The sequence below is a fragment of the Takifugu rubripes genome, chromosome 7 (assembly GCF_901000725.2).
Source record: "Takifugu rubripes chromosome 7, fTakRub1.2, whole genome shotgun sequence".
In the NCBI taxonomy this organism is placed as follows: domain Eukaryota; kingdom Metazoa; phylum Chordata; class Actinopteri; order Tetraodontiformes; family Tetraodontidae; genus Takifugu; species Takifugu rubripes.
The window spans coordinates 15,982,444-15,998,281 of NC_042291.1; the positions used below are offsets into that span (position 1 = coordinate 15,982,444).

The following is a 15,838-nucleotide window of genomic DNA, read 5'->3' on the forward strand; positions in this document are numbered from 1 at the left end:
ACAAGGAGGCTTCAACCGTGAGGAATTACATATAAAAAATATATTTATAGGTGGTCATGTGATCATGTCTTTACCTGACCCAGAAATTTGGGGTGGAAGAAAACGTGACGTGTGGAGGTCTGAGTCATTCTCAGCGTGCAGAAAAGATAATAAATAAATAAGTAAAAAAGTGGCCAGAGCAGCAGTCTGGTGCCGAGCTGGTGGGGGCCGGCGTGAGAGAGCCTGAGAGGGAGAAGGACGCAGTGTGGGCGGGTTAAGAAACGCCGAGAGGGAGGGGACGCAGCGTAACGCTCCCCGCTGTTTTTCCCTTCTCGGCTCCTCCGTGCAGCCGAAAAACCGAGCACGTCCGTCGCTCTCCACATCCGCCTCGTCACCCGCAGCACCCGCAGATCCAGCTCGAGTCACCCCCCAGGAAGGTTCGTCCCTGGAGCTTCTCCGCACACCTCCTTGTTCCCCCCTTTTCCTCCGCCGGAGCTTTGGCGACCCGAGCGGCAGCGCTGCGAGAGGCGGATGCTGCGAGCGTAGAGGCTGGGTACCAACCAGGAGCATCACCGCACTCACGGTACGGCACCAAATCGTGCGATCTTAACTCACCTCCGTTCCTGCGACATGTTCTCTGCTGGTGGAGCTGCCGACATGGCCAGAGGCGGTCACGGAGCCCCCGCCGATAACGTGTGTCAGTGCACAGCAATGACTGATTATTGTCGCATAGCATGTTTCTGTGCTCACGGAGCCCGTGCACAGCCTTTATTTAGATTTATAGATTTGGGGGGGGTGGGGGGGGGGGGGTTGCACTCCTCTGAGCTGATAGAGGACCGCAGCAGTGGTCAGAAAACAAATAACGAGGCTCGGTGTGTCAAAGACATCTGAAAATCCCCAAGGGCTCATTTTTAACTGCTGCACTTGTGGTTTTTGTGGGTCTTTTACGCCTTGGAAGCCTTAATTAAACCATGGAAAACCACCCACACATGTAAAAGCCAAGTCGCAGCCAAATGAGCAGGTGTGTGGATGTTCTGTTGTGGATATCCCCAAATTAGCACTGTGGATAATCAATTAGTGCAACTGTTATGTGACATGTAAGTTCTGTTTTCTGGTGCAATCTGAGGACGTGTCTCCATCTCTGTGTTTGATCAGGTGTTGATGCATGTTCTGTTTCCCTTACCCCACCTTGTTGCCCCCCTACCTCTCCTCTCCTCCCTCAGATGGACAGATTGAATTTTCTCTCCTTCTTCCTCCTTTGCTTGACTTCAGTTGCCAGTGGCAACAAAGGTCAGTTGCTTCTCCTTTTTCCACTGTTGATTGTAAAGTGTTGAGATGATGGTTTGAATTGCCATGGGGACGTGAAAAGGCCCGTCAGAGCCATCGTCAAGCTCCTGAGGATCTTCTCCTCATCTCTTCATCTCTCATCTCTCATCAGCTTCCTCATTGCAACAACATTTGAGACGGCAGACGAGTGTGTGCGTGTGTGCAGTTTGTTTCTCGTGCCCACGGGTGAATAATGAATCCGTTGTCCTCATAGGAGATTTGTCATCCTCTGATTCAACATCATTGTCGTAATGATTATTATGGTGTTGAGCGAAACAGCCCGCGTGCGGGGAGAACGTCAGAGGAGCTGAAGGAGGCTGATGCAGGGACGAGACGAGGGGATGGAAGGAGAGAGGGGGAAGACAGGCAGACAGACAGACAGACAGACGGCCAGACAGACAGGCAGGCAGACAGGCAGACAGTCAGTAGAGAAGGAGCTGTGGCAGGAGAGGACAAGGCCAGGAAGACGCAGGCCGATAAGGACAGAGGAGGAAGAGGTTGGTGAGATCAGGTGACGCGGAGGAAGAGGAGAAGCCTGAGATACCCGAGGATGCATGTGTACGTTTATACGTGTGTGAGATAAATGAAGCTGGGCGGGTGAGCGACAGAGTGACAGAGCGGAGAGCAGTGCCGATGCAGACAGAGAGCGATGGGGAGAGGGATGCCTTTCAATCTGTAATCCCGTATGTAATCCACAGGCCTGATGCTCAGATTAATGCTATATAGCAGCGGAGGGAGGAGGAAGCTCAGCCAGGGGAGCGAGGGCAGGAGATAAATGACCAAAAATGAGACACATAAAAGGAGTGTGGAGCTGGAGGAGAAGGAGGAGCCGGTGTCAGGCTGGACCTGGAGAGACCGTGTTAAATAGGCCTTTGATTAAGTCTGAGTGTTGAACCTCACCTGGTTTCTGATGTCTTCATTTTTTAAAGTGTTAAATTGTTCTCTGAACAGACTCAGCCGAGCCAGTTTCGCTGTTTTCAGGGGACGAAGGGGAATAAAACCACTTGATCCGCTCTATCTCTAAATGTATTTTACATGAATTATACATTTTATCTTCATTCACTTTGTGCAGTCTTGTAGCACACCAGAAATAGCTGTTGATAACACTAAAGAGTTTCATTTAAAAAGTGAGATACCGCTTATAAATAATTCTCTGGTATCTTGATCCTGATTAACCTCCCCTTCTTAAGTTCTCTCCTTGTAGAAAAATCTATTAGAATTGAATTACCAGGCTGCACGCCTGACTGCTGGGTTGCACCATAAATAATATTTCACTCACCCTCATATAAGTATAAGTTTAATTGAAGAACCACACTAAAATTAAAAATGTCCAAGTGAATTTTCCACGAAATTGCAAGCAACTACAGACGGCACCCAAAAGCTGTCCTCAAGTGCTCGTTTTGGTAGCTGTAAAGTTTTAAACCCGGGTGATTCCTCCATTTTTGTCACGGTGACAAGATGGCCAAATTAAGTGGCGTCAGATCTTCTGGAGAACGCAGCGCACGTGGAAGTATTGCTACTCACAGTTTTTGTGAGGCTTTCCAAGGGCCAGAGAGGGGCCGCGCTCCAGCTTTTCTTTTGTTTGTGTTTTCTCTTTGCTGGAGTGTAAAATCATCATCTTTCTGGCTCATTAAATTGGTCTTTGATCGTCCAGCATAGAACATCCAGCACCCGGATGAATAATTAAATCCCAATTAAAGGTTAAATTCTGAGTAAACCTCAGGCATTTGATTTTGACATGACTGTTTTTGTCGTGCGTTATTGTGCAGCGCCTCTGGCGGGTCGGTGCGGCTGATTGATATGAGCAATATTCCCCTCTGTGTGCGATAAGGTGGAATCTGGCTATAATTACGCCGCAGACCACAGAGGTGCACAAAGTGATGCGTAATATGGAGAAAGGAAGGAAGGGCGCGGGTACGGATGTGATTAAAGGGCCTTTCTGTGTTCACACACATGCATACGTTTCCTATTTTCCTATCCTCAACATGCCCTTGCCCATAATGGAGTGTTAAAAATAGACACGTTTGTTCTTTCTAATTGCTCCGTTTGACCCAAAGTCTATCTGGTCTCTCCCCTTCTGTGCGACGTTCAGCCAATAAGCACAAGCCATGGATCGAGACGGAGTACCAGGGGATCGTCATGGAGAACGACAACACGGTGCTGCTCAATCCTCCTCTCTTTGCCCTGGATAAAGATGCGCCGCTGCACTATGCTGGTAACATCAATGGCGAGGACGAAGGGTGGGGACGGGAGAGGGAGAGCAGGGAGAAAAACATCAGTTATCGCACACTCCACACAATCAGCTTAAACATCTTTGCAGTTACTATTTTCCAACCATATTTCCCAATCGATGGATAGCCTAAATACTAAAAGCTCTGTCTTTAGTCACAGAGTTCACTATTTTTAGTCCCTCGGAGTGTAATTCAACCTTTAATCGGAGAGGCGACCAGCGGTGGTCCACCGCCGCAGCCCAGTGAAATGAGGTTATCTCGTTTGCACTCCTGGAAATAACCGTGTTCAGTCAGAGTATAATAGAATGGCTGGAGTGGCCCCTGGAATTCACAGGTGCTGGTGTCAAGAATGAAGATAAAATTAGCAGTTTGAACCCCTCTCAAATTATGCCGACCATAATAATACCTGCTGAAGAAGCTGAAGGCTTCATTTGGAGTTTCCTCTGCAATCCATCGTAATTGATTGCTTTTGTAAAACATGGTGCCGCTTAGATGAGGCCTGCAATTCCCTGCACTCCTCAGTATAATCGGATTTCAAAGCTGGTTATTTAACAGTAGATTGTCACTATTTATTAAAAAAGTAGTAAAAGATGCTTGGTTTTCTTTCCCCCATTTTGCTGTCAACATTTGCACTTGTCTGTTGGCCTCAAATGAAAATTAGACATTAGATGTTGAAGATATTTAGTAAAGACTTGGAGCATTTATTAACCTTTGTCAAACTGCAGTATAATATCTAAAAAAGCCAACCCATGTGTTCCTATATGCACGTCTAGAAATGCTGAAGGTTGCAGCACTGTGCAAAAGCTAAAGGCTATTTTATTGATTTCCAAGGGGGAAAAAATGGAAGAATAGATAATAAATGTCTGTAATCGAACAACGCTCGCAACACTGAAAGTTAAGAACTTCATAAAGTCTTCTAGACATTTCAGACAACCCTAACCCTAACGCCATAAAAAGCTTAACGTGAGGGTTGTTTTTACTGGGTGATTCCATTCCTTTTCCGCTCTCCCAGGTGAAATCTGCGGCTTCCGCGTTCACAACGGTCCCTCAGGTTCAGGGACCGTCCAGTTTGAAGCCGTGGTGCTGGACCGCTCCACTGGCGAGGGTCTGGTCCGCTCCAAAGAGCCACTGGACTGTGAGAATCAGAGGGAGCACAGCTTCACCATCCAGGCGTACGACTGCGGAGAGGGACCCGACGGAGCGAACAGCAAGAAGTCCCACAAGTGAGCTCCGTCCCTTCTGTTTCGTGGTTAACGGCGACGTTCTCGCTGCCAAGACCGTTTCAGTCTGCCTGCGTCCTGTTGTTGGCTTAATCGCTCTGCTTGTGTCTCGCCTCCCACTCCTCCGTCCCCCAGGGCCACCGTGCACGTTCGCGTGAATGACGTCAATGAGTTCTCCCCTGTGTTCGTCGAACGCCGCTACGAGGCTTCGGTCCCAGAGGGGCGTCTGTTCGACAGAATCGTGCGCGTGGAAGCCCTGGACGCCGACTGTTCCCCACAGTACAGTCAGATCTGCTTCTATGACATCATCACTCCCAATGTGCCCTTCGCCATCGACAACGATGGTGAGACGTGTTTTATCTGGCGGCCGTAACGACCCACAGCACAACTATTAATGTTTGTCCTTCTCCACTGTTGCCTTATTATGCTCCTTTTACACGATCTGCTTTATCGGCTCTCTAAAGCGTCTTGACTGAATATTCGCCTCAGCATTCCAACTGCATGTTAATTAAAAAGCACACACACACACACACACACACACACACACACACACACACACACACACACACACACACACCAGAAGCTGCTGAGAGATCAGTATCTGTACAACAACTGAGGTACTTGCGGGTACATAATTCCTCTCATGGGTAGAAAATAAAATTTATGGCCCTACTCTGCAAAATTGTCCGGCACTTTCCAAGTTTTGCAAACGATGAGCAGCTCCTTTATTTATATATTCGGTCATTAGGACGATCTGGTCCAGCAGCACAGAAACACTCAGCTTCCTCCCTTTCCTTATTCCATAAACAGCACACTTACATTTAATAAATGCCCATTTGTGTTTTTCAGTTACGCAACTTCCAGTCAGTGACTAACTCCTTCTATTTGTGGCCTTCCTTCTCTTTGTTTTGCCATTTCTCGCTTTGCCTCCGTCTCCTAGGTAACATTAAGAACACAGAGCCTTTGGATTCAAAGCATCAGCGCGTTCACACCTTTTGGGTGACCGCCTTCGACTGTGGGAAGAATCGTGCTCAGGCTGACGCCCAGGTTGTCGTCACGGTCAAACCGTCCTGCAAACCGGGCTGGATGGGTAGATATCTGTGTTCTTGACTCTCCTTCATAATGCGCCAGAGGACGAGCAGACGGTCTTGTCGTCACTCGGCTGTTCTGTAGTCAGAAAGCAAATCCACCGTTAGTTGAACCGAGCGTGGGCTGCTGCTACGCTGAATGACCTTTGCCTCTTTATATAAGCCCGGCTTTGTAGAGTGTTGCAGGTAATTATCAAGGGAGGTTGATTAATTCATCTTGACATTAGGTTTCTAACCAAATTCACTACTGCTACACCTTCTCTGATGTAGGTTCAGTTTTCTTTTCATTTTAGATTTAAGACTTAACATTTAGGACCTTGTTGCTCAGTTTTGACTTCATTCTGTGTGTTTCTAAGAACCTTGTTTTAGAAGCTTTGATGAAGCTTTTAATTGTTTTTTTCTCCCTCCCAGGATGGACCAAGCGGGTGGAGTACACCCCCGGGTCAGGAAGCATCCCCCTGTTCCCCGGTTTACATCTGGAGACGTGTGAGGAGACAGTGTGGAACATCCAGGCCACCGTAGAGCTGCAAACCGGACACATCGGGAAGGGCTGTGATAGAGACAGCTACTCTGACAGATCAGTGCGCCGGCTGTGTGGTGAGATGAAAACCTGAACACACACACACACACACTCGTGAGGCGGGCTCTTTAATCCTCTGTGTGACCTTCATCAGGAGCTGTCAGGGGTGAAGTGGACCTCCTTCCACCTCCGTCTCCTGCTGCTAATTGGACCTCTGCTCTGCCCACACTTCCTTCTTCCGATTCCTCTCTGGTGTTCTCCTTCAACGGGTCCAACCACGTGGCCGTGGTGCCGGATCCCGTCGTCTCCGCGTTGTCGGGTGACCACTTCACCCTGCAGCTGTGGATGCGGAGGGGCGGCGGCAACATCCAGCCCGCCACCGCTCCGACCAGAGGCAACCGCAAGGAGGAGGAGACGATCGTGTGCAGCACTGTCAGAAACGGTGTGTTCTGTCATACCGGGGAAAAAATGAAATAACCCGTCCCCGCTTCTCCTCCCCAGGACGGCAGCGGGGAAGAAAATGTGTTTAGAGCCTCAACAACCGCTATCAAGGTGCTCTTGAGGCACACTTGAATCCATCTGCTTCATTTGAGTAGCCAAGCGGACAGCAGACGGAAGGCGCAACGCTGAAATCGTGCCAGGCATAATATTTGATATACAGTATCGTGTGAGTAGCTTCAAGCCTTTGACGTCGCAGGCGTGTTTGCTGCGGACCTCAGCTGGGTAAGAACAGAGAAACGAATGAGCTGGAGCAGCGCTGTTGAAAAACAACGATACATAGAGAAGTGTGTAGCGCTTAATGTACACGCTTTGTGTCGCGCGCGATTGACCAATAGTCAATATTTTTGACTGACACTGTGTTAAAAACTTCCGAGTTAATGAGCTTTTGCAGCCCATCATGTGAAAGAGTGGGAGGTTTTTGATGGTGAGAGGTGACCTGTGCTCCTCTGTGCTCCTGTTCCACAGATGACTCCTTCTCCCACTACTCCCTGTCTGTCCACGGCTGCCGTCTCTCGCTCTTCTACTGGCCCGACGTCGCGGCCGCGCGACCCGTCAAGTTCCTGTGGAAACTGGAGCAGGTGCTGTGGGATGCTCTGATGCTCTGTCGCCTCCACTTTTTCCACCTTCTTTATTCACGCCTTGAAATCAAATAGAGAAGTGAGGGCGATTGGCGCAGGAGTGCGTCACTCCCGGGGGTTTGGGCTGACGGGGGATCGGGGCGGGGGCTTTGGCTGACTCCAGTGCTTCCAGACAGATTGAAGCCGAATGGATTAAAAGATAGAGAGCTGATACAAAGAAGATTTGTCAAATCCCTTCGTCTGAACCACAATATCTTATTACCCCCGTCTTTTATTCCAGCCCTCTGTATAATTCCCCCATCTCTATTATTTGTACCCTTCGTGAGAGCAAACAAATGTTTTTCATGGGTGACCTAGCTAAACCTTTCCTTTAAAGAAACGTATGTTGGATTAGCACGTGCCGCTAAACTGACCCCCCCCCCCCCCCCCCCCCCCCCCAAACAGAGGTAAATGCATCCTAATGCTGAGGAAAGCGTGTGTGTAGCAACAGTAATTAAACAGATATTTACTCCTGCATAATTAATGAGCTGTAACCTTGGTTCAGCGCACGCTGACACTATGTCGTCTCTGTGTAACAGGTGTGCGACAGCGAGTGGCATCACCTTTCACTCAGTGTCCAGTTTCCCTCGGTGACCTTATACGTTGATGGCGTGACCTTTGACCCCGCCCTGATCCACGACAACGGCGCCATCCCCAACCCCGCCCCGCGTCAGAGGATGTTCATCGGCGCCTGCTGGGGTAAACTCACACCTTCTAGTTTATCGATGGCGTTTGACACAAATGAATGGAGGCAGTGAGGAAATAATTCTCATTTTTATTCACTTTTCCTGGCCTCGGACGCTGTGAGCAGAGTTGTTAGCAAGCTGACGTGTCGCCTGACGTCCTCCAGTGCAGACAGTTTCCCATTTACTCCCTGATTCTGGTCACTAATCACTTGGTTGATGCAGTTTTGAGGAATTCCTCTAACTTCCTCACTGACTTATCAATTATTCAGAGAAGCAAAAAGAAAAAACCTGTGAGTAACAGACAGCTAACAGCCAATTATACTGGGGCCTATGGTTAAACTGGGATGTTCTAGCTGCCAATCACAGTAGGTCTCTCTGGTTAATGATGAGAAGCTGGGCTTTATTCTCATTAAGTTCCTCTGTTGTTTTCTTTGTGACAGCAGATATTTTTCAGACGCCGCTGAACTCAACTGTTCTTCTCATTGTGTTCTATTGTTCTGTTTTCGTCCCTTCCCCTTGGCCCCTCGCTGCTTTCCCTGCAGAGCCTGATGAGAAACAAAAGGAGATGCAAAACAACACCATCTCCGAGGGTAAAGTCTCGAGATTCATAGTTTTGTGCGTGCAGTTAGCGGTGACATTATTGGAATAAATTGAACTCATTCCCTACTGTCTCTGCTCTGCAGTCAAGTACGTAGGCAGTTACCACGGCCTGTTGTCAGGAGTGACGGTGCGTCCCGGCAGCGTGGAGCCGCACAGTGTGGTGGAGTGTCTGTATGCCTGCAGGGAGGGCCTGGACTTCGGAGACCTGGAGACTCTGGGCTCCGGCATGAAGGTGAAGACAGGCGGAAACATAGAACCCTGGTTTTAAAATGGGCTCATACTTTCTTAGGATTGCAGAGGAATCCTTTTGGGATTGTAATTGTTAGATATGCAACCACACATGTAACAATCACCATAGTTGAACATAATGCTTCATATTCAGGTTTAATCGTCTTGTTTAATCATTTCATTGATTTCAGCCATTCACAAATGCTTCAGTGTTTAATGAAGAAAAGGTTGAATTTACGTATTTTCAAACGCAGATTTAGATCTGTAACGAGATCGCTGTGTCCATCTTAAACTAAACAAGAAATGAGATCCTCTATGTTAGGGCCACAATCCAATTCACCTTCAATTTTAATCATTTTTCTGAACATTAATTCATCTTTAGAACGTTTAAAAGGGCAGAATTGTGAGGGTATCTAAGCAGAATCTGCTTCGATATTCATGAAGAGAATGACCTTACCGATTTAAGAGAATAATCTTAGCAGTCTCATTATTATCAAGTGTTTCCTACCCCCCCAGAGGATGGGTTGATGACCTTGTATCCAGGGGGAAAGTGTTTCAAACAAAACAAGTTGCCGTCTTGACTGTGTCTGCGGCATCTTAAGCTTCTGCTTTCACTTTGCAGGTTCACGTCAACCCCAGCCAGTCGGTCTTAGTGCTGGAGGGAGACGATATCGAGAGCTTCAACCGGGCGGTGCAGCAGGTCACCTACAGGAACTCCCTCCGCTTTGCCACTCCTGGAGTCAGACCCCTCAAACTAACCACATCGCTCAGGTATCAAAAACACACAAACGCTGGAGCACAGTGACGGGTGAAGCGCCAGAAACTCAGCATCTAATAAAGAGCTTCAGAAGCCCGCAGGCCGCTGTGACGCTGAGCTCATCAAGGGTGGACTTTGTCTTCTCAGTGATAAGAAGTGCTGTGGCAGGAAAGACCTGATTAGGGAATAAGTCAAAGCAGGAGATAACACAGAATATCTTATCTGCTTATTATTTCACTATGACAAAGGAAATTGCAGATGCATAAATCATCCTTCCTGGTTAATCCCCCTTTAACGATCGCCCAGCTTCTCTGTCGCTCCATACCTTCATTACAATAGTGCTGGCCTGATGTTCCTCTGTGGCACCTTTGGTGGCAGATAAACAGGCAGCACGAGGCTCCAGAGCGACAAACTGGCGCTGAATCGGCGCCTCAGCTTGCATCACACTGAATCACATGGTTAAGAACGGAAAAAGCACAGCGAGATTGTTTCTGTGTCAGTGCTCAGCCATGCCTGACTGCTGCACACTGGCTCCCTGGCCTCAGCGCTCACGTTGAGATGATGAATTTTTAATTAACCTTGAGAAGTACATTTAAGTCCATATACAACATGTGAGAGATCGTCGTTTCTTTTTCCTCCGATTAAACATGCTGCCTGCGCACAAATCAGCCCTGATTAATCTCTTGTGCTCTGTGCACGTATTCAGCGCCATCTTTTCTGGCTCCTGTAGTTGTGTGATGAAGTAGTCACTGCTGGAATTCCACATGAGTCAAGGTCACGTGCAGAGGTTGTTTGTCCCCTCCCCTGGCCCAGGCGGACCAGATTTCCTCCTTTTTTTTGCCATCAGTGTGTATTATTGCGTGCGTGAAGATTAGATTGATTTGAAGCCAGGAGTTACTCAGATGGCTGAACAGCAGGCCCTTCTGGAGAGACCGATAGAAGCAGCTGCTCACTCTGATAGCGAAATTGCGACACACACATCCGTGCACACGCGCTGTTTAATCCGCCGGTGGCGAATCGTACTGCAAACGGACACATTTGTGTAATTTGATTTTGTCTTTGGAAGAAAACGAAATGTGAAACGATGGCGCTTGTAGCTGTGCGTTCAGGTTCACCGGCGGCGGTTCCGTTGGCTGCAGCTCGACGGCGGTGATAGGATCGTGGGCATCTGTCACTCTGCGACTGTTTTGCTAATTTGTTGGCAATCTTAGAGCCGTGCTGCTGTGGCTCGCAGCAACAACAAGCTCAGGCTTAGCAGGCATGATGTTAAACCGTTAATCATGTTGCTTTAACATATAAATATGAAGCCAAATGATTTTACTGTAAACAAGAATGGGAACCGAAGCAATTTTACATTATTGTAATTAGTTGGAGGGGTGGTAAAAATGCCACCAAATACTTTTAATAAATGGCTGCATTATCTATACAGTAAAGAATTTGAACCCAGTTTTCTTTTTCTTTCCCTGCCACTAATTCCTTCCTCGCCAGATGTTTCAATGAAGAGAGCTGCTTGTCCCTCAAACAGCTGGAAGGCTACCTGGTGGTCCTCCAGCCTGACGCCCCTCAGATCTCGCTGTCTGGGGTCGGTCCTCATCTGGCACGTCCTGCCCCTGAGTTTGAAGGTCCTCGCGGCGTCTCCCTCTTCCCTGAGCTCCGGATTGTCTGTTCCCTGTCTCATGCTGTGAACACAGCTGCACAAGGGATGGAAGGTGGAGGTGGGCCACGCGTGCGCTCACCCGACACCCAACAATAACCAGCATTTCCTGCTCCATGTACCCTCACCTGGTACCTTTTGGTTTCATGAGCCGCTTGTTCCCTTGTACCACCTTTTAGCCCTGATGTCTGACGCCGTGGCTCACACTTTGGATGGCTGTGAGGTCCAACCCTTGGGGGAGGAGCTGAACCCAGAAAGGGAGGAGCTTCTGGTTGACATGGATGTCGTACGGGAGAGAGGGCTGGAAATCATCAACACTACTGCATATATCGCCATCACAGGTAACGTCCATATACAGGACGCAAGGATGTCAAATGTGAAAAAATGCTGTAAGTTGTGTGAAATGGGACCATACGTATGGCCCAAATACCTGTCCAGGAGGCATTTTGGCCTCCTGCTTGGTCCACCCGTCTGTAATTGGGAATAAGCTTCTTAATTAGCTCAAAATAAGTTTAATATTGGTTTTTTTGTCGTGTTTTCTTTCCTCTCCTCCTTTATTTCACAGTCTTTATCCCTGTATATATATATCGTTTCAGGCGCCGAATCCATCTCAGTGTACGAGGACGTTCTACGCTCGGTCCGCTACAGACTGGCCAAAGGCTCAGCCCGCTTTGAGAGGAGGTTCCGTCTGTCCTGTTCTGAGATGAATGGCAGATACACCAGCAACGAACTGACTCTGGAGGTAAGAAGAACCATCCGCACGGCCCCTCCGCTGCTGAGCTGGAGTGTGACATTCTTTCAAAGTATTTGGTTTATTGTGGAACGTACCAACTGGGTCCTCCTGCCTGCCAGGTGAACTTCCTCCACTCTCTAGACAATCTGTACCACCCATCTCACCTGCTAGCCTCCCAGCAACAGTTCCTCCATCCATCCCATCATGCTGGAGAGCTGAGCGGACACACTTTACCAAACCCACATCGCAACTCAGGTAAGTCGAAGCAGCAACAAACCACTCTGCCATTCTCACATTTAATTTATTAATTACCTCTTTCCTGTGTTCTTGGGATGAGCCGCCTCCTCTCATTGTAACTGACACATTAACTTTAGTCCTAGTATTTATTAGGACAGCTCACTTTGGCTCGGTATCTCATCCACGACACTAAACAGTCTGTGTGGTTCCTCAGTGACATTTATGAAAACGAGCGTTTACCTTTTGTATTTTGTGGCCCCGTGTTAAAAAACATCGTTTAACTCTGTGTGTGTTCTTATCTTCCGCTGGGAGCTGTTAGTGGCTCTCCAGCTCTGGGGAGGGTTTATTTGCTGGAACTATCAACACTGTTTGATGTTCTGGGGGTGGTGACGCTGGCTGTTTTACTTCTCACTGGTTTTATTAACGTTGGCATCAGCTCGGCATGTTGGCGCTACGAGCGTTTACAGCCACGCGTGTCTAAACCTCGAGTCCCGCCGTCAGCGGGCTGCTCTTCCTGGCTGTCCGACATGAAGGACGCTGCATTCTGCGGCGCCACCGTCGCCGGTCCAATGTCACGGAGGTGAGGTTGGCTGTTTTTCTCTGCACTGACAGCTCTCAGGTTCTGGTATCTGGTCCTCCGTCACGCCTCCGAAAGCCCTTAATTTTCCCATTTTCCGTCACCTAACACTAAAAGATGTCCTTTTCTTTTTCCTGATGACGCAGACATTAACAATGCCCGACTTCTCTACATTGTCTTGTGTTGTATGACTTTGGCCCAGCAAGGCTACTGGGCACTTAAAGCCCTCTCCTATCAACAATACAGCTTCTTTAATGTTAAGTATTGCTGCAAACTGGATGTTTTCCTGAATGACTTCAGCCTCACCAGTCTCTTTAACACAAACTTCCCAGTAAATCACTGGGATTATTCTGAGAACCGCTGTAGGCCAGTTCAGCTACGTTCTCGTGCAGAACCTGTCCATATATCAAACTGGGGCCAGTAATGGATCTCGTGCACTGTTTATTTATCGCTGCAGGGTAACGGTGTGTTAAACGTTAGATGAGGGGCGGTGAACTTAGTCTGAAGTGATTGACTCTGTTAGTCTATATATGTTGCATATTGTTATAAAGGCTGTAGGTTTATCCTATAGATTATCTTATATCGTGATGATTGAGCGTTTCACTTTCCTTCCCAGTCGTACCAGGAGCTGCCACAGTCATCATAATGGTGTGCGTGGGATTCCTGGTTGTCATGGTGATCCTCGGCGTGTTCCGCATTCGCTCCATTCATCGTCGCGGTGAAGGTGCGAGGGGCGGCTCTAAGGACGGGAGCGGCCAGTGGGACGACTCTGCCCTCACCATCATAGTAAACCCGATGGAGGTAAAATCTGACGTGACGATTAAAGGTCATAAAAGCACTTAAATTAAAGTTTCACGCCGGCGTCCGGTCCATCCGACAGACCTACGAGTCCCGTATGGGCATCTCCGCTGACATGGAAGGGGAGGGGGAGGAGGAAGAAGTAGCAGAGTCCCCCGAAGACGCCAGCGACGACCAGAGAATCATCGTCAAGAAGGAGGGGAGGGACGGCGCCGCCCGTCGCTACTGAGCCACGCGTGTCTCTGCACCAGTTCTCATGGGAACCACACAACCCGCCACACACACTCCAACACCTTTAAATATCGACGACTACTGACACCACTAGTAGACGGAATGTATGCTTACAACCACAACCACTGTAGCACTCTCGACACGCGGCGCCATACGTGACCTGCCGCCAGCGGTGGGAGTCGCTCTCCACTTCAGTGTTCAATGGCACAATGTAAACAGTCCGTGTAATTCAACCGCCTGAACAAACCCCACAGATAAATTGTTTGTGGTGCACCTCTACTGAATCACAAGATGGTAACGTGTCTGTATAGTGTAATAATGGGTGAATGAGGTTTTTTTAATGATTGTATTCTGTCTTTTGTTATTGAACACAGTGAAATCGTTACAAATGTCAAACGAGCCACAAAGGTCTGCGGGCAGAGAGACAGGAGCCTTCTTCCGAAAATATGTCTGCACTCCCTAATTAGACTGAATTATGAAGTCTGTGCACAAGCTCTTCTCATCTTTCTTTGTTTGGTTTGTTTTTTGCATCCTCTCTCCACATATTCCTCGACCTCCGCTTGCAGCAGCGTGACGACAGGGAGGTCAGCCACCGCGGCCACTAAACTGTAACCTGTTGTACTTGCGTTTTTAACTCCTGACTCGGGGCTGATCATTAGATAAGAACACATATAGACCATATAGTCCACCATCAATCAGCAATTTCTCTGGCCATGAAGCGTAGATGTTTGTGGGCATCCATGTTGTCTCTGTGGTTTCTGTGGAGCTTTCGCAAAACTTCAGCTTATGCCAGGAAAAGACCAGAAACCCCCCCAAAACTCACTCACATTACAGGCTACAGTTACCATGACCTCTGACCCAACCTCACACTGACCACTGGAATGTCTCTTCTGGCTCTTTCACCCGCTGCAAACTGCTGTTACAATGACATCAACAGAGGACGTGCACACACACACATGCCCACACACACGTATGCACACTCTATTATACTTCCCCTGCTGTTTCCAGAATGTCAGCTCAGCTTGGGCAGTTTTGATTGTATTGATTGTAATGAATTTTCTGTATATATGACGATGAATATTATATTATTGTTATTACTATTATTATTGCGGCCACTCTTTTTCTGCACACTTCTGAGTGGGAGTTGATTCTACTTTACTTTTTCCTCCTTCATTTCATATTGACAGCATCTGAAAAAAAAATGTAATGATAATAATAATAATAGTAGTAGTAATAAGGATGATAATTCCTGGCTTGATGAGTGTTTCTCAATTTGTGTGTAATAATGTTGCAAGAACTTCTCAATATCTGAATCACTGAAAAAGGAGAGCACTCATTGTTCACACTTATGGGTGGATTTTTCACAGTTGAAACGTGACTTGCTTTCCTTTTATCCAAACGCCATACGATATGTTTGGTTCTATGAATGTTCAACGGTGTGCTTCTCCTCCCTCCCCACCACCGCCTGCCCTTTTCCCCTCACCTCCTCGCCCTCTGTGTCTCTTGCTGTCTTTCTGTGTAGCCTATCAATGTGCAGTGCTAAACCTGTCAGTAAATAAAGCCTGTTGTTTTTGAGTGTGACGTTAAGAAGGAATAAACATTGCATTGATTAATAACTTACCATATAGCTATGTTACTATTGGAATATTACCTGTAATTATTGATACAATGATGATATGGAATATGCTGACTAACTGTTATAGAAAAGTGTCAGAACACATTACAAATTCATAATAAAAATACTATATGACATCTCCACTTGTTAGAGGAGCATTCTCATTGTCCCGGATAATAACTAAACACCTAACTGAATTTATTAGTTCAGCTACTCATCGAACCCCATTTATCTGAGTTT

At 47.7% G+C, this 15,838-nt stretch overlaps 1 protein-coding gene across 1 annotated transcript; it reads left to right on the forward strand.

Annotated features, from left to right (window-relative positions):
- Window positions 1–212: 212 nt before the first annotated feature.
- clstn3 (calsyntenin 3) lies at window positions 213–15,741 on the forward strand. The gene is made up of 19 exons (XM_011605904.2): window positions 213–562; window positions 1,203–1,269; window positions 3,398–3,520; window positions 4,549–4,759; window positions 4,892–5,100; window positions 5,697–5,846; window positions 6,256–6,441; window positions 6,519–6,806; window positions 7,331–7,443; window positions 8,022–8,181; window positions 8,711–8,758; window positions 8,852–9,000; window positions 9,619–9,767; window positions 11,242–11,468; window positions 11,587–11,748; window positions 12,004–12,149; window positions 12,260–12,395; window positions 13,571–13,755; window positions 13,835–15,741. The coding sequence occupies exons 2-19, from the start codon at window positions 1,203–1,205 to the stop codon at window positions 13,979–13,981; spliced, it is 2,856 nt and encodes a 951-aa protein (XP_011604206.1). The 5' UTR covers window positions 213–562; the 3' UTR covers window positions 13,982–15,741.
- Window positions 15,742–15,838: the final 97 nt, after the last annotated feature.